Source organism: Falco punctatus, assembly GCF_963210335.1.
Source record: "Falco punctatus genome assembly, chromosome: 2".
Taxonomy (NCBI): domain Eukaryota; kingdom Metazoa; phylum Chordata; class Aves; order Falconiformes; family Falconidae; genus Falco; species Falco punctatus.
The window spans coordinates 73,126,267-73,148,666 of NC_137581.1; the positions used below are offsets into that span (position 1 = coordinate 73,126,267).

General features: G+C 36.9%; 1 protein-coding gene across 3 annotated transcripts in view; it reads right to left on the bottom strand.

The window, feature by feature from the left end:
- Positions 1-22,400, bottom strand: part of PPP2R3B (protein phosphatase 2 regulatory subunit B''beta) — a 54,157-nt gene that overhangs the window by 14,041 nt on the left and 17,716 nt on the right. For all 3 annotated transcript variants that reach the window (XM_080375325.1, XM_080375327.1, XM_080375326.1), the window contains 7 exons: positions 9,695-9,880; positions 7,845-7,948; positions 7,179-7,281; positions 6,384-6,458; positions 2,845-2,931; positions 2,268-2,424; positions 325-373 (listed from right to left, as the gene is read on the bottom strand). In XM_080375325.1, the coding sequence (XP_080231451.1) occupies positions 325-373; positions 2,268-2,424; positions 2,845-2,931; positions 6,384-6,458; positions 7,179-7,281; positions 7,845-7,948; positions 9,695-9,880 (761 nt within the window). The remainder of the gene's footprint in view (positions 1-324; positions 374-2,267; positions 2,425-2,844; positions 2,932-6,383; positions 6,459-7,178; positions 7,282-7,844; positions 7,949-9,694; positions 9,881-22,400) is intronic.

A 22,400-nucleotide genomic window follows, 5' to 3' on the forward strand; every position in this document is an offset into this window, starting at 1 on the left:
GTAGTACTGAAAAGCCCAATTCCCTTTGAAAATTTTATAGGTTTGAGGGATGGAAAGACAACAATGCCAACATTTCTTCCCTTCCTCACTCCCATCCCTGCTAAAGTATACAATATCCAATGGCAGCTGTTCATATGGGTAAAGTAAAGAACTTGACTGAGCCAAAGGTTCCAAGAGCACTCTAGTACTACCAGAGTAAACTACAACACTAAATTTTGACATTCATGGCTCCATTTCAAGGGGAAGGGATTTTTTTCTGGGAATATCACACAATTTAACAAGCAAATACCAATTTGGATTTAGATCAGCATACAGAATAAGTACCTTGTTACTGCTCCTGAGAAGATCCGCTCTATCATTCTATTTGAAATTGCTGTGAAAAAAAGGTTTAAAATAGTGTCACTTATATACGTAAGTTATTTTTGCTTTGCACTGTCTAGTTGAAGAGTTTACTGGAACCCTCTTACATATACACGTCTGTGAGAAAGATCAAGTGTAGTGCTCCTCAATCCCTTTGAGTACTCTTAGAGAGGATCAGTTAACATGAAGTCTCCAAAGCAAAGCCAGAAATCAACCAGCTTTGAATTGAGACTTAATACAAAAGTAGTAATGTAATAAAAGTAATAAACTGGCCGATCAATAAGACAGCATTTACCAGTTCTTTGACAAGTAAGTCATGTTTTCCAGTGCCATTACATTTCATACAACCTTGGCATAGAGCCAAAGTAGAATTGGCATGTTAATGCACAATAAGCATACCTAACTGATTCTGACACGGGTCTATTTCTGACATGGTTCTGATCCGTGCTTCTATTTTGAAAGCATTTCAGGGATTGCAGAAATGTCTTAACTGAGCACTACTGCTGTAAAGAATATTCAATTTATCCTGAAGAATTTGTAGGTGGTACTTAAAGCAGCACATGATACTATTCTCACAGAAGGAGAATTACTTCTCACTATTCTACCTCCGAAATATTTTTTCAGCATTGCAGAAATACCGATAATTAAAGCAGGTGGTTAACCATTGAAATAATTAATCTTTTTTATGTACTTATGGTGATGCTATCACTGTATTATTCTACTAAGGACACTAGTCCCTACACTTAGTATTTATCCCGAGAAGCATAGGGTAGTCCATTTGTTTCAGACATATGTGCTGCTGCTGCTTCTCATCTACAATTAAGTTGTTCAACCTTCTCAACAACAGCTACTTTAGTATTTTCTTACTCCATTTAAGTGTTTGATCTAGCCTAATTTTAGACCAGTGACAGTACGAAAAGACAGGATTGATGAAACAAGGTTATGCAATTTTGACATGCAAAAATAAGATGTTTTAAACTAAAGCTGGATTACGAAATCCTTTTTATGCCCTTATTTAGCCTAGTTATCATTAAGCAGCAGCTGTTGAGCTTTAATGAATATTCCATGTTTTAAAGGATGCAAAACTAAATTGCAAGTGGCATCATATCAGTTCTGCTTCCATTCTATGGTGTACTAACCCAGTAGAGCAACCACTTAAATGAAAGAAACTTTCCTTCCTCAGTGTCCTAAAGTGTAGTCAGACTTCAGCAGGCATGTTTTCGGAAGCAATCAATTAGAATTGTGTTTATTCTTCGTAATGTGCGATAATATTCCATAATCACTTTGTGCTTAAGTAAGCTTTCCAGTCCTGAAGGGAATACTTTTAAGATGACAAGGGACACAAAGCATCTAAAAAACTCCAACATACAAGCTACAAGAATATTTGAAATAGGTACAAGTGCACAAGACTACAGAATCAGTCATTGTATACTGTGAATGCAGAAAATGTAAAGCTACTAAGTAGTATTAAACCAAAATGTACTGCCAGCTGAGTTAGCAAAACTTCAAAATAAGCGAACTACCCGCACATGAGTTTCTCTTTTTCTGCTCTTTTCATACCTTGCTATAAGAGCCATGCTACTTGAATAGTATCAGTAAGATAGTTTCCAAGATAACAAGCCCAAATCACCAAATGCAGCCATTTATAATATACCAAGACTTAAATTATTTTTTTCCTCTACTTCTTTGCCAAGATCAGAACTCAAAATCAGAATTTTCCTCAAATTTGGTATTGATAGACACAAAGCAGCACTGCAGATTACATGTTCTGCTTTATTTCACTGAGTCAGCAGGATCAGCTATACCAACAGACTCATGAACACAGGACTTGGCAGTTAACCACTTCCTCAGGTGAAAGTCTACAGGTAATTTTATACATATAAACAAAGGCGCTTCATTAGTCATACCATGATCATTATGTCGAGCTAAATCCTTCCGATCAATATAGAGGTCATGGTCTGTATCCAGCTCCCAAAATTTGCAATAGATAACATAAAAATGTTCATATGAGAAGTACTCTGTCAGCTGGTTAATATCAGCTTCCTCTTCCAATAATGCCACATTCTATTATCAGAAGGATAAATAGAACACATTAAAAAATTTGTAAGACATTTGTTGAATCATCTGAGTTCTCATAACCAAGTTAATATCTAATGCTAGTTCAGTGGAACAATTTTTATCTCTAGAGACAGTGCAGACCATGCAGCATGACAGCAAGGACTGAACACAAGGTAGAAAATTAATGCATCCGCAGAAGAATGAGATCAGTCAGACTTCTGCTAAACAAATATGCATATATACACAGCTCTAGTTAAAAGACCACGTTTGAACGTATTCTTGTGTATAAGAATTAAGGCAATCGAGCCTTCACTAGTTTTTGGAAAAGGAAGACATGCTGCTTATGTTAGTCCCTTAAGCATTTAGTTAATGCAGTTTTTAAACTTGTAGAAACACCTGTCTTGCAAAATTTTAGATATTATGTACCTGCAAAAAGTTGCTTTTCCTGAGCTCGTTACAAGTTATTTTCCCAGACCAAGACCTATTTACTGTATAAAATATTCTCTGTATAACCTGCAAGAAACAGAAAATGGAAAGGTCATGTTAGGTATGCCAACTAAATACCCTCCCAAACGTTTGTCAGAGATAAGTCTTACAGCTCAGCTGCATTACAGGACTCCATCTTTCCCCTGTTTCTATTCTTTCTACTTAGCAGGTTGATGCTTCTCTTGTATGTTGTATTACCAAACCATTTCTAAATCTGTATCTAAACTCATCATGGCAAGTCTTATTTCAATGCTGCAGTACCCGTAACTCTCACAGTAAAGCTGCTAACTACTTGTATGCAATCTAGAATATGTCTATTGGCAATTTCACCACCTCCCAGTCCTCCAGATCTACAAGATACTATCTGATAAACCTATTAATATATCACATTGCTCCAGATTTAAAGACCTACATTTACTACAATAATATTTTACTTCATAAATAAAGTTACAGAAACAGAATTAGGACTGTTTAAGGATCAGAGTATAGGGGGATGTTACTACTTCTGAAGTCCACAAATACAACAAATCAACACTTGACAGAAATACTTCCTGCGGGTGCAGAAAGAATATGTTTTTCCCCATTTAATTTTACTCTATTTAAAGTTACTTGAAAGAAACTTGTTAACAGTATTAAAAGTAGTACATAAGTGTTTTATAACTGAAGAACAAAAATATCTATGCAAGAATGATGAGTAGTTCTTGTGCCATGACAGGTTATCGAAACCAGAAACAAATCAATTCAGTTAATTATCCAACACTTTGTTTAAATCAATTTTATACATACGTTATTTTGCTAAACTCATGCATTCTGCATAATTTTCTTAGTATTAGTTTACAAACGTAAGATGTTAAAATATGTTTTTTTCTGTTTCTTAACTGAATTCAGTATTCACCTCAATTAGTTTAAGTCAACCAGATACACATTTCAAGTCAGTCATTAACCACTAACAAAACCAGACAAAAACCCGTAACATATTATGAACTGTAAGTGCTTAATTGGAGATTGATTATACCTGCTAATTAGCAAGACTAAATACTGCATGTGTAGCGTTTAATTTGCAACACAGTAGTTACTAGCTAAAAACCCCCATCTCTTTAGGAACCCTCTTCCCCCAAATAAAACCTCTTCCCAACTAAAGACTTTAATTTTTTATCACTTCAGACTTTAGTTGCAGTAAATCAACAGTTTAAACAAACCAATAATTTCTAAATTACAAATAGAAGAGTAATATATTCATAACATTTAAAAATAAAGCTTAAACTGTAGCATGCAGCAAGCTCTACAGCTCTTACTTTTAACAAGAACAGCTGGTTCAATAAATCCAGAAAGGAGAATAGACTAGCCTGCTTCTGAAATTTAATTAACTTAATTCTAATTGTGAGTTTAAGGAAGGCCCATTTTTGGCTTATACTACAAAGCAATTTTTTCTAAAAAGGTTTGCCTTAGCTTTGCAACTTAATCCATCTGCATGTCATTATCTCATCTGTTACACATTTAACTGGTCTAAAAATAAAAACAAAATTGGATATTTGCTAAAGACAACTGGGAACAGACTTAAAGTTTTCTAAAGTGAATCAAAGCAGAGTATAAGCAAACTGTCAGAGAACTGCCTTCTTTACTGTGTTGAACAGTGGTTTGTCAGAAGGGAGAGGAAATGGTGCAATGCAGGGATTACAATTTCAAGAATTCGCAGTTCAGATGAATACATAATGTACTTGCAGATTAAATATAGTATCTGATTTGTCAGGGCAAACATTTTTAACATATTACACCTTTATCTTGGATGGGTGTCCCCAACTTCACCACTAGACTGACCAACCAGCCTACACTATACCTTAGCAGACAGAACTCTTTGCTTCCATGGTTGAACAACACTTACAAGACACTTGCTCCGCTGAAGAGATGTATGCAATGCATATACGCATACACATATATATACACGCATATATGTATACAAATACACGCAGGAGAAGAATGGATCATTTAATCTGTAACTGGAAGTTAGCACGAACAGACGTTAAATTTCAGCCGCAGTGCTTACAAAGTCCTTTAGATAAAACTTCACGTAGGCAAGGTAAAGCAAAGTGAATACAGGCATGAAATGCCTTATTTCACCTTAGAGAAAATAATCTATAATTATTAATAATAACTTACAGGACAGAATTTTAGAAGACTGTATTGAGCAACTGTTATTCCATCCTAAAATATAACAAGAAAGGGAAGAGTTCTCTTGCCATTTCTTGTTCTGCAGAACAGTATTCTAAATATTGTTGCTATATTCATAGCATTGCTAGTTTAATTCTAAGATTTTTGATTAAACACTGATTTCTATTGAAGACTACACTAAATTTTGTTCGTAAAGTACTGCCAGCGCTGATTTATTCAATATTGTTAGATTCAGGCCTACTTGAATGAGCTGTTCCTCCAAAGAAAAGTAACTGGAAATGGCAGGACCTTTTACCTCCTACGGTCCTTCAGGACAAGCAGCAAGCTTTCACAATTTTAGAGCAGAGCAGTCTTGGCTACCACCCAGAATCCATTAAGAAAGAAAACTACTCATGGGCAGAACACTGCTTTCAGTAACATCTGACAAGAAAGTTCTGGGAGCTCACACAATCATTATAACAAGAAGCAAACCCTAATGCAGCAGGGCATACTTGATAGGCTGGCGAGTCTCTATAAGAAGGATATGAGGAACCAAAACCAAACGCTTTCAAAAAAGCTTCCATAGTTTTGGTCTGGGTCAAACTATAAGCTGATCAGCTCTGCATGTTTTTGTTGGAGAATATTCATTAAGCTATTTTTCACATGCACAAAGAAGTGAACTGAATGTCATTTTGAAGAATTCTCATCTTCTGAGACTTCAGTGGAATCGGCTGTCTAGCCTATAGTTCAGAAAATTTAATGTCACTGATTTTTTCCCTTGGGTACAGAAAGAATACTTCAGTCGCATAACTGTAGGAAGAGAGAAATGGAACTTTTTATGTATAAAACCTGCTTAGAAAGAAAAATCCCCAGAGAGGAATGTGGCAAGCAGCTTCAATATTATCATTATTTTACTTAATACTGAACATAATCACATTAATATAGAACTTCCATTCAAAATTCCATTTAATTAATCCCAGAGTAAGGTCAGGATTCTAACAAGTGCAGTCTATAGCCACAATCAAGTGCTTAAGATAACAGTCTGCTCTTCATTTAATGTTCATTAACTTATTCTACACTATTACAATGCAGTGTTTCTCTTCATACTAGTATGAAGTTCAACAATTTCTTATAAATGGTAAGAAAAACTATGATGCTTAGGAAACTGAGTCATTCTTCACAAGATTTCTAGTTACATAGAAATGAAGACTGACAGCATACTCAACTTTTCTCAAGGGGCAAAGATACTTACATATATTGACTAACCTTAACAATTCTGATTTTCCTACTTAGCTAACAAAAAATAGCTTTTCCAAATAAAAATCACTTACTGTGGTAATGTACCGAGAATGAAATTCAGATGCTTCTTTTAAAAACGATAGGCCGGGATGACTATTCACCACATCCTACCAAAACAAAAGCAGTAACAACATCCCAAACAGCATTCATTAGTGACTATATAAAAATATTACCACAGAACAGCACATCTGCTTCCTTAACCAAAACAGTGCAAATTCACTACCACAATCATTAATGTTAACTTCATTTACAACATGCTTCATGCTAATAACACTGCTAACTTTTAAAAAATAAAATTATCTTTTAAAGAACCAGATAAACAAAAGCTTTCCTGTTTTTAGATGGGCTAAAGATTTTTGAATGTTGCTGAGTCCTGTAGCTTGTAATTCTGTGGCTGACTGATTCAGTAAAAGTCAATTTGGGTTTTATTCATTCATTAGTAAAGGTGGTATCTGCTGCAGTTTGAGAGAAGATGTATTAGGTCTTGAATTCATACGCTACTTTTCCTTTGCTCTCCAAATGCCCTCCTTAACTTCAACTGCCTTTCTAAACAGTAAGGATTCTCTGATAAAGTGCTATTCCTGCAAGCAATTTTAAATCCATGCACCTTACTGTAGCTTTTAAAGACCTCACCTTATACAAAATGATTAACTGTAAAAGAAGTCACTCACTAGCATCTCAGTGGACTATACAAAGCAAATTACACTAAATGTTATCAATAAACTCTAATGAAGACCATGAAAAGGTACGTTTAGCTCAAAAAATTCAGGGCTTTGCCAGCTCATCATTTTGTTGTGTTTCCAGAACTAGTTTCAGTTGCCATTTACCTGTAAAAAAGGAATGAAGTCGTCTTGCACCAAGTAGTTGCATCCAGGGTTCATTAGAAGATGAACAAACTTTGCAGCATCATCATAGCAGGTCTGAAGTATTCTGAAATGTAAATATTTCCATTTAATACTCTACCCAGAAAACCGCTTGTGCTACCTTGTACAGGCATGCTAGAGCAAGGTTTATGAAACTGCAACCACAACATTTAATTCCAAAGCTAATTACAAATGTCAAAGCACACTCCAAGTGAACTTATCAGAACTATATGTCTCACACATTTATGTTAAAGGATGTGGGTACACCATGTAATTGATTACACAGAAGGACATTTTAAAGTTAGAACGGGAAGGAAAACTAAAAGAATAAAAAGCATTTTGTCCAGAACTGGCATCTGCAAGTTAGGGCCATGGTTTTCACTTTTCCCATTAACAGCCAGTCATTTACCAAACATTTTAAAATCTATAAACCCTGTAAAAAAAGATTTGTTTGTTTGTTTATGTTAAAAGTGATGATTTAGTTACATTTTCCCAGGTACAAGTTTGCCATCAATGGTTGATTATGGGAAAGTGTTTTATTCCCCTTTACAGACTGGATCTCATTCAGAGGTTAAAATATCACATTTCAATTAAAAAAATGCAGTACTTCTAAAAAAGTAATCTACTTACTTCCGCCACATTGCAACAAATTTATGAACTGACACGTATCCTGTTCGCTCACCTCCAGCACAATAAAACAAAGGACCTTTCCAGTAAAGTGGGCATTCACAAGCCTAGAATTAAAGTATACATCAAGTCAATTTATTGATTACTTATCTGAGGGTTACTCTCTTATTTATCTTTCAAAAATTAATTTTACAAGTGTTAAGAAAGAAACATTAAGGCACCAATTTTTTTGTAAACTGTTTCTGAAACCAACTACACCTTCCAAAATAATTAATTTTAAGCGACTGCTTTAGGCTGAAATCCGGAAGTGGAAAGCAAAACATAGGGCAACTCGCGGCATTCCTAATAGATGAATGCAGTCTCATTGCTCTGTCCACTCTCCAATTAGCTGAACAGCGTCCAGGCTAATAAGCTCTGCTAAAGGGCTGGGTGTCTCTAAGCTAAGCTCAAGACAGCACAGTTACACAGCTTCTGAACTGGAGCATATTTACATTTGTCTGGCTCCAAGGATGGCTCAACTCATCTGCATCCTTGCATCCATGCATGGCACGTCACCTATCCAATTTTAAGTAGTAGGCCAGCCTGCCCTGAGCAGCAGCTATCATGCTTCAGGATACCCAGCAGTTACACCTTCACAACTTCACTGCTCCCACATATACCTACAGCGCTGCTCCAAGCTTCCTCAGTCGTAACAGCTAAGTACCTATCTCTTGCCTAAAACTGACTATGATTTGGAGAGTAGTCAGACATGCCAGCATCTCTGAGACTCACGTGGATCTCAAGTAAGACTGAATACTGCAAGATGTATAAGGTCTCTGGAGCAAAAGGCCAGTTACTTCTCATGCAATAGTTTGTTCAGTACTTCAAAAAATAATAAAAAGTGAGTTTGACAAATACTTCTCAGACTGAGAGCCTTCAGGAGGGAGCCTTTCATCACTGAACTGTATGTGACTGGACCCTTCCACCTTTCCTGCTGAGAGGGAAGGGTCTCTTCCACATCCTCCCACTTCTGTGTGGAAAGGAGCTGTGGAAGGCAGGAATCTCACCACCCAGCTTAGCAGTACACACTTCTGGTGAGGCAACCAAGGAGTTTCTGAACCTCCAGTCTTGCTCTTGTGAGAAGTCTTTGTTTCTATTTTCTAGACTCTGGACTTTAAATGCAAAGTGAAAGGAAGGGCGATGAGAACCTGAGACTCATAACCAAGACCATGACTTGCAGCGATATTTCAAGCATTCATTCAATATAACAAAATGGAGATTTAAGTTTAATTTAACTAGCTTATTGTCCATTACACACAAGTTGAAAAATATTGGCTGCTTTCTAAGCTCAGTATTTTGTCACTGTGCCATAACTCTAAATTAGCTCTTCAGTAATAACTTGAGGCCTATAATGTCAAGTTACCAAAACCATTCTGTCTTTCAATGTCTTTAAAATGGAGATTCATGACACTGATGCATTCATCACCAGTCAGAGAAACCAGAGAAACCAGTGTGGACTCCTGAAAATAAAATGTGTATTAACAGTGCTTTTGCCTTAAGTCTGTTGGTCAAAACATAAGACAGAACAACATACAATGTGCCCCTCAGTATCTGGTGGTTTACGCAACTAAAAAAATAGTTCAAGTTTTGTTTTAATGTTGTTTCTTTTTGTAAGCAAAATGTAGGGCCATTTGAGACAGTTAATGCAAAGATTTCCACACATAACTCTGCTACCAACAATGCTGAATATGATGTCTTACTGGTACTACCTTGTAGGAGATGAAAATGCATAATTCAAGAACACAAAGCACACAGAACTCGTTTCCTTTCCATAGGTGTACAGTACTAAAAGCGGACAGCCAGTAAGTTCTCACCTTTGCAACCTTCCCCATGTCTTCTAACGTTGCCCTCTCATTTGGAAACTCAGAGAAAGTTCTCTCAATTTTGGCAATCACAGCATCTATATTCACTTTTTCCTTAGGATATCCTCGAGGAAAATAGAAAGTTGGAATGTTTTGACTAAGTGATGGTGGCAAAGTTTCTTCCTTCTTTGTCTGAACCTAAATAAAGAAATACACATTTGACAGTCAGGTACAATGAAATCACATATATTAGTTATCCTCAGATGACTTGAATGTCTTGGTATTATATGTTACAACACACCTTCACAAAGATTTCTGATCATAGGTTGAATAAGCTATTTAAGAATGAGAGCACATTGGAAAAATTAATGAGTATTTCCAAAACCTGTCATTTAGGAAAGATTTCTAGGATGTTAAAATTTTAATAAAAATAACTTCAGTCTTTAACATATCAAGTTTCAGAATTAATACACTAGGCAGCTTCTTGGAGACATCAGAAATAACTCAGGTTATATTATGAGTCTCAGAAGAAAAAAACCCAATTTCTAGCTTAACAGACAGGTCATGAAACAATTTGCTTTTAAAATATTTCTAGTTTTACAGCTTCAAACTTTTGAAATTACCATGAAAACTTTGTTACAAATGACCAACCTGTTTAATTTAGTTACAGTGAAGATTTTTTTTATCCTAAAAATGCTTGATTTTATAAAGGTAGTAAGTGACTCCTGCAGAATGATTTTTTTTCTTCTGTAAAATATACATAATTATGGCATGAGAGCTTAGAAATTGTGTTTCTGAAGAATTTGTGATATACTGTGCTACTACCCCCCCAACAACCAGTAACAAGAGAAATAATTTAAATTTATTTAACTTCATTAAAGAAGACTTTACCTTGTACTTAGTTTCCAAAAGGAAGTCCAATAAGGCAGAGAAACAAAGATAACAAGCACAATAACAGAGTTACATGGCAACTCAAAATTAGCAAATAAACATGAAGTCTTTCATCCCAAAGCCACTATTCAAATGTAAAAATAATGGTTAATGCTACTTGGTGGCTCATCCTATTGTTAAATGTTCAAGATCCTGAATCCCATCTCGCATTTCCAACCAGAACTAGGGGGGAGAATCCAAACCCCTCCCAAAACCTCCAACCCTCATTTTACTCCTTACCGCCTTTGACAAAGTGCTTGTAAAGATACCCAGCTTTCCTACCACAATCAAAGTCCTTCCTTAAATCAGTGAAAGAACTAGGTGCTTATGGACAACAGATTTTAATTTGCAGGGTTCCAACCCAGAAGCCTTCATGCTACACACGCTAAAAAAAAGCCTGAATTAACCTTTCCTTCCCCTCCTCTGCATTTCAGCCAGAATTCCTGTTCCCAGCTGCAGAATTACCTCAGCTAAGTTACAAGTTTTATTTCACAGAGGAAAACCTTACCTTAAATCTGTGACACCTACAGTCAGTGTCTGTAATTTTCTAAGAATCCTGTAAATTACAGCTTTTGATGCCTTGCCATTAGTGCAGTGGTCCAGCTAACGGGGCATCAGCTTAGAACAAGAGTGCCACAGGGCATCAAAAATCCCTTCCAAACTTTTAGGAAGTATAAAGATAGCTGCATTTTATTCTGTAAGTAACATTGCCACCAGCACTACAAATAACGTGTGTAACTGGATTAACATCTTGTTTCATTCTAGCAACCCAGGTCTACATACCAGCACTTTGAGCCCTAGTAGTTACCCTCCGTGGACTAAAGACCTATTCCTTGGACTGGTACCCTACAGCCAGAGAGCTAGTGTGCTTTTGAGCTCTGGCAATCTAACCGTCTTTTATTTAACAAAATCAAACTGTTATGTTCATTCCAAACAGCAAGGTTATTTTTATTTTTTCCCCTTTTCCCTATTCACAAGATCTGCCTGGATAGGCACTCCCAACATGAGCCCAAATTGCTACCAAAGCGGCAGGAGTTGCAGTTCTTCAGAGATGCCTGATGACGTGTGCCTCATCTGAGAAAAGGGTGTCAGTTACAGACTACTAACGTCCTCCGAATGTTTGGGGTAACACAAGGTAAATCACTATTTCAAGAAAACCTAGTACAGACAAAGCATATTTAAAATCCACAGCTAGGAAAATTTAGAGCCTCAGATTAACAAGTTTCTTTTAAAAGGAAAAGTAGGTCCCAAGAGAAGAAGAAAGGCTATCAACAGAACTATTTGTTCATTGGAAACTTCATATTTTTTTCAGAAACTACTAATTTACTTCAGATACCTCAGAGTACACAATAAATGATTTTCATTAGTGCAAGTCAAAAGCTGTTCTTAAATGCACGTGTAGTTCTCAGTTTAGGATTTGTAGTAAGACCTATCCTAGTACAAGTAACTTCCTTGGATGTTAATTAAAAGCATTACACAAAAATGGTTTTTAATTTATTTATTTTTCATGTTCCATGTAAACATGTTCCAGACCATGATTATGAGGAAGTTAAGCAAAATATTCAGAGCTGAAGATAAGACATACAGGGGAAGAAAACTGATTTTTCTAAGACGAAAATGTTATGTTTGAGCATGACTTTAAATTCAGCATGCTTAGTATAAAAATATACTGTCTTCTAGATTAAATATTATGTATTTATTAAACCCTAAATCCAAGTATAGAATACAAACTTCTTACTGCAAGACAAAATAACTCTCCCCATATTGAAAGATATTGCCTATTTTTACATGCTAGTTTCTCAGTCAGTGAAACAAAAAACCTATAAAGAAGAAACTGTAAAAATGCATTAGAAAGTGGATGATCACATCACAATCATTTCTGATCGATTTGTTTGGTGCCTACATATAGGCATTGAGACGGAATACCATCTAGGGCACAAACCAAAATGACCTTGAATGTTCCACGTGGTATCCAGCGGCCAGTTCAGAGCACAGCTCTGGCTCTATATCTGCCATGCAGATGTTCTGGGCACACTATGTGAGCTTCTTAAATGCCACAGCAACTTGTAATTGGACAACTGAATTGCACCGTTAATGTCAATCAACATAGGGCTAACAGCCTGTAACAAGGAAAGAAATAGGTCATCCAAAACTATTAGCTCCAAGTAATGTACTACAAAGTTAGTATTGCATCTCCTTTCTCTCTCTCCTTGCCTTCCCAAGAAGGGCCAGGAATTCCTCTTCTCTCAGCCTGAGTCCCATCCAAAACTCGAAAGGCTCCTTGTACAACTGAGGCTGCTCTGCTCTATGTGATACTAAATGTCTCTAAAAGCTTTACTACTTTCTGTAATTTCAGCTAGTTACTTCTGTAGATGCACATATTGTATAGCTGATGGAAAGAGTCAGTTCTGTTATTTCAGGGCAATCAAAACGCACTAATTGTGTGAGATTAAGCTGTTCTAAAACTAATTGTAACTTTAACCAGGGAATTTCTTCATGAACAAGAACTGCTAGAAGTCTGCTAACACCAAATCTTTGACTGGAAGATCTGCAGCAACGGTCCTTTATTCTTTTTACATATTTATTCAATTTCAGTGGTCAATTTAACATTTAGAAAGTTTTCTTACGGCTTTAAGTTAAAATTTTTAATACTGGTACCAGTAAGCTAAACTGACAAAAGAGACTGGTTTGGCAAATGAAGAAACGGCACAAACAATAACATACTTGGAGTTAACAATAACCGCTGTACAAGCTTGCAAATAACTCATACAAGCAGATGTGTGCTGCAGTGTCAGGACCAAATGGTGCATTAGCCTTTGCAGTAAGTACACGTCAAGTCCAGAATCTGTAATCATATTGTAAAGTTGCCACTGCAGGGTTTTTTTTAATGTAAAAGATGAGAAGTGTCGATTCCTTGAAAATTCCTTATTTGTAATAATGTAAACAAACCCGTGTAAGATTTGTCTGTAACAGAACGCAAGAAAACCTTTAACACATAGCCAGTTTTCATTCCTGACATACAGAACAAAAAGGACTGTCCACAGCTATCCAACTGACTTGCCTTACAAAGGAAGGAGTGGAAGTTAATATCCCACCGGGGTCACTGTTCAAAGGACAGACTCCCCCTTTTATTTTGCAGCTTTCCAGATCCTTTGCTGTTTTCCAGCAGCTGTTTATAATAATGGTATAATACCATTATTATAATTACTATATAGTAACATGTTAGTAAATAACAGAGAACATGGATACACCTCATTCCAAAGAGAGAAGTCTAGCCTCCTTCAGAGACAGTCTTTTATCTACCAACACGAGTTGCACTTGGCAGTTAACTTTGTTACAAGCAAAATTGAAGACAGCGGGGATTTTAAAATGAGGTGCCATTTTCCCTCTCTCTCAACTGAAAGAAAGAGCTGATGCTATGATGGAGCCATTCAATGGCAGGATGTATTTCTGAAGTAAAAAGGAAAGGGTGCTTTTTCCCAGATATTTTAACACTGTACAGTCAGTAAAGCCTAGATCTACACCTGCAACCAGAAGTACTGAACCCCACAAAGGGGTTGAATATGGGGATTCAAATACAATTAAGTGAAACCTCACTTGAAAAGGACTTGCTGGAAAAGGAGACAAGGTAAATATGTTTATGAATGTAGTATTTCTTAGACAGCTTACCGATTAATACACAAACTCACTGAATTGATGTGGTATTTGCATTGTTTTGACGTGAGTACAAAAAAAGATAACTCCATTCAGAAATGCTGCGGCCTTTTAGCATCTAACAGACACCAACACTTCTTACACCTGTTTCTCTGAAAAAAACCCCACATTTAAAACATTTACAGACTTAGTGTTCAGCTCTTGCTGTATTATTTGACATGAATTTCCATAAGGCTATACATATTAGAAAAAACTCAATGCAATACATACAACAGGGTCAAGGCAATAGGACCCCCCAAAATTCTACCTCACATTTATGCCTATTAAGTTTCTAGTAAGAAGTGGTAGCCCACAATCCCAAACAAAAAATTACATTAAGCACTACAAATACTATAAAGAGATTTTTACCTATCAAATAAACAAAAGTTTGGTACAAATCCTTAGTATTTTTAACTCAGGAATTAAAAAAAAAGAAAAAAGGAAGGAACGTTGCAATAATTTTCAAATGTGCAATGCATAAATTAATCTAGTTCTTCAACAGACTGGGTCTTTTATTCTTCTGTATCACAGTTTATGCTAATCTTACCTGGATAAAACGAAGTGCATAATGAGCTAAGAGGATTTTCTGCAGAGGTATGCTATTCAGCCTTTTAAATCCTAACATCCCTGCAACTACCCACGTACAATGCTTATAATCACCCAACAACAAAAGCAGATGTTACATGAAGTTCCGCAATACACTGTAGGAAATGGAAGTCAACACAGAGACCCAAATGCTGTTTAGCATAGAAATTTGAGAATTCTAAGCTTATGCTACCTTTTTTTTTTTAATGACAAGTCCCTCCTTTATTAAATTCAGTAAGGTCTTACAGAATACAAGGTTTACTACAGTCTATCAAAGTTAAATGGTAATTGTGAATGTAAGAAAATGTTATCACTAAGTTCTCCGTATGCTCTTCATTAGCATCTTTCTAGCCAACCTAAAAAGACAGACTTAATACTGCAAGAGTTCACTGACTGTACCACTTCCTATTCAGCTTGATAAACTTAACAGTACTATTTCCTCTGTGAAAGATGATGCTCTAACAAGTTAAAGCTTTCAAAATCTGTTTTTTTCAAGCTAAATATTTCTCTAGAATCCAGCCAATGCCCTGAAAAATAGCTTGAAAAGAGTAAGTTAATCTGAAAGCTTATTAATGAAGTTTCACAGCACAGCAAAAGACAAGCTACATCACAGTAGACCTGCACCTTCCCCCACTCCCACACGCAGAGTTTACTGACCCGTGTGTCAGTACTAGTGATAGTAAAGCAGAATGGTGAGTTACCTCAGGTCACCGAGACAGCTAAAGAGCAAAGTTAAAACCCCTTTAGTTGTCCTCAACCAACCTCACACAGTTGGGTCCACTTAGAAGCAACATGGTTCTGATGCTAACATAAGGAAGATTAGAAGAATACTGTGGCAGTATTATTTGAAATAAGCTTACCTTAGGCTTAAAACCATGCTAAGATTGTGATTCATTTTTCCTGACTTCATCAGAAAGACAAGACATATGTGAATGATTAAGCTCAGAGAGACACCTACAGACAATGAACCTATGCCAGAAACAGGTGTTGGGTATCTATGCGAAAGTTCTTCCTCTGGCAACAAACGTTTTAGTCCCAGTTGCTTCTTCCCATCCCAGACTTCAGTTTGCTATCCTTCAGTCACAGTCTGGCAGCTGTTTTTGGATGTACCATAGAAACTAATTTTATCATACTGTGGAAAGAGGAGCATGTAAAAGGTAAGCATTATTAATTATAACTCTGATGCAGTTTTAGACTAGCTAACTTTTGCTGTTAGTCTTAACTCAGATCGTTTACCTGATCCAGTTTCATCTATAGTCACTTAAAATTTGTGCTGAAATAAGGGGAAGGAAATGGAAAAATTAATATGCTTTTCCATAAAGTTCTAGCCATATACTATTATAAGAAAAAAAGTACTTCAGACTACACTGTTTCTGATTTTATAGATAATGGTTACCTGAATTAACAGATGGCAGCAGGGTTCAGCAAACCCCACAATGTAGTCTGTGTTTCAGTTAGTAATTCCATGTTCACCTTCAAATTCCAACCAGACAAACGTTGGGAGGCTCCTGCCTGCATGCCAGGTTGTGCACGCAACTCAGTTTTACACAAACTGACTGCTACCATTCTCAGGTCATCTATGCACGTTCTTGGCAGTTTACTCTCAAGCCTATTTCTGTACAAAGGCCTATGGTCATTTGGTCTCATGATTCAATGGAAATGATAACCCCCAATGCTAAACCAACTTTACCCTATAGACAGAGCCATACACTGCTCTGCCCCATTTGGTGTAATTAAAGTGCCCTGAGTTTTTCGGATTGACATGCTCCAGCCAAGCAGCAATTCCATAAGTAAATCAAAGGAGATCCAGTGAGGCTTGGAGCAGTTAGGAGTAATGTGAAGAAGGATCCTGGACAACAGTAAAAATGAAGTCTAAGGAAAACCCTGAACTTGCACTACAACTTGCAGAAGGAAGGAGGAATATGACTGAGAAACCAGAGTTTCATGGCCTAAAAAGATATTGAATTTATTTGCTATAAGCATATAAAAACCAGCTCTAAGAATGGATAACCTTTTGTATATTTGGTTTAACTATCTGTCAAGCTCATTGTGTTCAGAAGTTCATTGTGCAGACACTGTTACCATTAAGTTCAGATAAAACAAATGATGAACATAATTGATCTGTTCCCTCTTCGGTCCACTGACAACCTGAGTCATGCAAAAACCTTTCCTGGTTTGGCAACTGGTGGCCAAACTACAACTAGAAAGCTCAGAAGTTAGTTGATTTGCGTGGTTTCTGTTTTTTCTTAATCACTCAGTATCAAATTTTACTGTACCTTTAGTGCAGTAACTCACCACTAATGTGGTCCACGTTGAGAGCAAAATCAAATTCAACAGCAAAATATCAATCCTTCTAGAGTGCCCCTGGCTACCAAGTGGCAGGGATAAGATCTACATTCATTTTACAACTTGACATTGGAAAATTCAGCTTATTAGCAAACTAGAATTCAGGTCTATTTTGTCAGTGAAATGCTGTTTGTATGGTAACCTCTGATTCTGAGGTAAAAAGAGATTTTGTTAGCTGTAACAGAAGATAATTTCTCCTTTTAAGTCTCCAAACAGCCCAGTAACAGTCATTCAGTGATAGCCAGGGAAAGAAGCACGTCACCCAGTTTGAAATTGCTATGGCAGAGGCCATCATGGGATACTCTTGAAAGTCTTTACTAAAATTTAAAAAAATATTTCAAAATTTTTTGATAGTGGCAAAACTATTAGTAATTCTTTTCTCCTTTAACTTAAGCCATATTGAAACAGCCAAAATGAGCCTCAAGAAGAAGTCCACCGAAGCCTCAGTATTTCAGCAGAGCATGCAAACTTTGGACAATCTACACAAACCTCTTTAGGATAGTGTGTTAATTGTCATAAAGCAGACTATAGGTCGTGACATCCAGGAAAAGCTTCCACCCAAAGCTATGAAATACATTCCATACACACCATCGTGTGTATTAAAATTAAAAAAGCATTCAACTAAAAGTATGTGTAATTAGTCACCAAAGACAAGTCATATTACATGCACACATACAGAAGTAGCATGCAATAAGCAAGCAAATACTGGAAAACTTTCAGATGGTCAACCCCTGATCTTCCCTAGTTCAGTGAAGACTGAACTCTCCATCTGAGATGAATTAGCATCAGTTTTCTGCATGATACCTAACCATTATAGCACACACTTCCCGATCTCCTTGCTTTCAGTAATACATATGCTGTGCTAACAGATCTCTTACCCAAGTTCTACAACTCTGATTTCGGAAATACTAGGATTCTCCTGATTTGCAGCTTGGTATAGCGAACATACATAAATCATGCAGTCCTGCTAGTAACAGGAGGATGCTATTGCAAGTGCATTATTGCTGCAGAAACACCTCCAGACATGACTGCCTATGTTTGGTTTTTTGTACAGCCACATAGAGTTTCAGCATCAAAAAAGTTCAGTTACGCCATTAGAAAGAGTTTAATGGTTCATTCAGAAATGCCCTGGGGTGGGGATGGAATGGGAAAAAGAAGAGGTAGCTACCTCCCCTGCAATGCAATGAGCACAAGAGACCTTTGCATATTACATGCATGTCCATCAGTAACCTTATTTGCTGACAAAACTTTTACCAAAGGCTTTAGAAGTAGGGTCCTCTAACAGTTTGGTGTAGCTGACCAGTGAAAATATTTTTTGTCTCCTCCACATGCCCAGCTAATTTACAAAAGCAAAAAGGTACTGATTATAAAATGGAAGAAAAAAGCAAGATTCTTCAGAAAAATCTACCCTTGGAAAGGCAACTTCTACCACCTTTTGCGGTAAGACAGAAATGGTTCAAATTACTCATTGACTGTGACTTGATGTCGAACAGCCGCCATTTCATGAATTACATCAAATGAAGCACCCCAGTCACTAATATATCCGGTTTGTCACATAATTGCAGCTTGCTCAGAAAATGCTCTGGTTGTTGAATAAGTACTCCTATTCTTTACCAGTATATTCTGTTACCTCAGCTGATTTCAGGAGACAAGCTGGCAAGATCCTCCTAGTACGCGATCATTTTGATTGTATACAGCCAGTGGGCCACACTGGGACTCGCTACCTGCAAAGGAGTCATGACTGCGTAAACATCATTTTAATGGGAAAAAAACCTGACAGACAGTTACACCTGAGGCAACTCTAACATTTGCCTACAGAAAACAGCCCTTGTCAGGACAGGCCATCAGTTCAACATCAAAAGTAACAAACAGAGCTAAGACAGACATCCACTTAATTCTTAAACTCTGCAATAGCTTCTCATCCTTCGATGTTTACAGCAGAACAAGTTTCAATCACTCAATGTGATTGAGCTTTGGAAACGTCCTCTCAAACAAGAAAAATACCAACAAGCTCAGTTTTGTTGCCAAGCTGCAGAAGCAACAGTTGGAGCAAGTATTCTGTCAACTTCTTGTCTGGCAACGCCTCAACAGATTCTGATTTTGACAACTGCAAGAACAATCTCATATCCCTCTCACCCTGTAAAAGCTGAAGGATATTTTATATGAAAATGTGTCAAACTGTTTCAGACTTTCTAGCATGCAAAGTACTACCATCAACAGTCACTGAACATCTACTGTTAGTACCATTAGTGATTAAAAAGTTATGGGAAGTATGTTAAAATGGAGAAAAGGCTAGTGAAACTTTAATTCTAAGGGAAAAATATATAAATCAGAACTTTTCGGCATCTGAATTATTGGGTCAAAAACCTTAGCTGCAGAGGGAACTGACATCTAGACTCTTAAATCACGCATGCAATTAAAGTAAGCTATAACATAAGCTTGCACCATATTGGCTTTTCTACAGAAACAGTATACATTTGCATAAATCTATTACCAGCCAGAAGCAGGTAAAGAAGCTGCTAAGACAGGGCAGCCAATACATTTCTAAGTTCAAACCAGGAGTCTCTATTGCAGAAATGATAAAAACCTATCTGTTTGCTTCCAGCTTCCTTTAAGAGGTTAGAGCTTAAGACCTGGCAATCCCTTAGCAAGGAACCATTTAAGCAAAACCTCTTAACTAGCCAGTCTCAGCAGGCAGCTTACATGTTGTCATTCTATCTTAAATGTTGACATCTGCTCCAGAAAATTGGCATTATATCAGCAAACTAGCATCAAGTATAATTATTAGCTACAGTCAGAATGAGATTTGTATTCCTGCCCCTCCCCTCAAACACTTGGGTTTTGTTCTTTAAAAGGAATTTGTGTGGTTTATAACTACTATGTAAAAATGGATAGCGGGTCCTTCCTCTGTGGTGTTAAAAGGTCTCCAAATGATACGAAATAGATGCTCATAGGAAAGCTGGCCTGCCAGAGGCCTCTCATTGTTACGCAATCTACTTCTGTGACTACAGCTGTAAACCCAACTGCCTCACTTAAACTTTAAAATTCATTCTACCTCAGAAACGGGACTGTTAGCTTCATAACCGGGAGAATCAGTGCACTACAGCACAACCACACACCAGCCCAGCACACATTAAAACTCACAGGCTCTGTATTTTTTGCAGTCTTGAACATGCCACAAGCATTTATAAAGCATTTTGTAACAGAGGAGTGCAAAAGTGATCAAGAGGCACTAATGTCTAAACTTACTCAGAAGAAAAGCCAGTCTTCTGAGGCTCTACAGAAGTTGAAGAAATAGTTTGCATACAGGTGACAGAAATAGCACATGTAAGCAGCATTTAGTATCATTAACAGGTGGTCATGGAACAAGTAGTTCTCCATTTCCACACTGAGGTGTGACACATACAACAACAGGAATCACCGAGTAGTAACAGTAGATAAAGGTATGATACATTAAAAGTTTCAGAAAACAGGCCAGCACTCAGTTCTGGCACTGACATTCAAAGGATTAATATAAGATTCATGCCAGCTCCCCCCCACCCCCCTTTTAAATCATCACAAATTTATTTTGAAAAAAACTTCAATTTTTTTTAATACAATTTTTTAAAATGTCTAGTTTTAAAGTTAGAACTCCTATGTTTTATAAGGTGACGTGGCCTCTGAGTAACAAAAAATACCTATTTTCTTAGTTTAGCTGAGAGAGTTACATGGGTATAAGCATATCAGTGTATACAGATGTATTTTATTCTGTTAGCATTTTGTTTCCAACTTCAGATACATTTCCCTCCCATAGCCTGGGTAATGATGCTGCTTCTATTCCAGCTCTGACAGGTAGGGATGTCACCAGCTGTTGGCTAGAACACTCTGCTCAGCTATCAGCAGGTAATAAGCCTTTCAGTTCACATCTTTAAGTTGCCAGTACATTTGACATGGTGATAGTTTCTTCTCCCTCCAGAGTTTCAGAGAAATTGATGAGCTCGATGGACACGGTGGCCCTTCAAGTGCTGCCTTTCCAGTTCGCTATATTCTGTCAGTGTTAAGTTACCTAAGGAAGGTCTTGGTCTTACAATCAACATCACGAGTAGACAAACTGAAGTTCTGTTGAGCTTTATGCGGAGTTATCTACTCAAATATTCAGTTCCCCAAAGTAATGGAGAACATTTCAACAGCTGTATATTGTTCTACCTTTCTTTTCAGAAACTGATCTTTCCAGAAAGCCCTACTCTGTGCAGTTTTATCCATTTTCATTAACAAATGCAACCACTGAGAAATAGCCTGTTTCACCACTTTCCAGAGTGACCCACCTCACTACTGGTTGTCTATGTAAAGATTTTCACAAAGCCTGACTTGCTACGCTCCAATGACCACCCCTTCTAAAACACAGGGTATTACCTACACAAGATTACTTCCATGGCTCTATACAAAATGCCACTGCCCTAGAATTCCTAGAACCAGCAGAAGATCCAGTCACTCCAACCCACCTCAGAGCACATGTTGAGCCACATGTTCTCTCACCATCTACCACCATTACTCATTTATTTTAAGAGACTAGGTTTAGTAGCACTAAACCTCTTTATGAGAATCTGCATGGATATAAAAAGTTTTAAGAGTGTAGCAGAAGTACAGAAAAACTGGCTTCCATTTCTGCTTGAGTTTAGCATTCTAATTTACTTCATATTCATGCACTATTCTGTCTGAAAGGCCAGTATTACAGTGGTATAGGAAGTTGTAACAATGGCAATGATGCTTAGCAACTGAAATGAGAAATTTTTTTCAAGTTATTCTACAAAAGCTCTAAGCAGTTTTTAATTTCAACATGAAATTTCTTCCATGACTATGTATGTGATGAATAGTTATTCTTTGAAATGCACCTAACCTACAAGGACAAGCTGAAATTAACAAAAACATGAAGTGTCAAGCAAAGAATGTCCATCTCCTTCTGTATCAACAGTTACTAGCACTCGTATTTCAGGTTTTCAAGGTAGTTCCAAAAAGGTCTCCTTAAAATCATGAGGCTGAAGCAAAATACCATTTCAAAAAGGAACCTCAGATAAAATACTTGCTATCAAATTGAGCAAAGAAAGCCATCAGATTTTAGTTTTGTATGCCTATTAAATCTGTTTTGCCCACAGAGTTTTGTCTGTAATATGATTAAGTGGTTTAA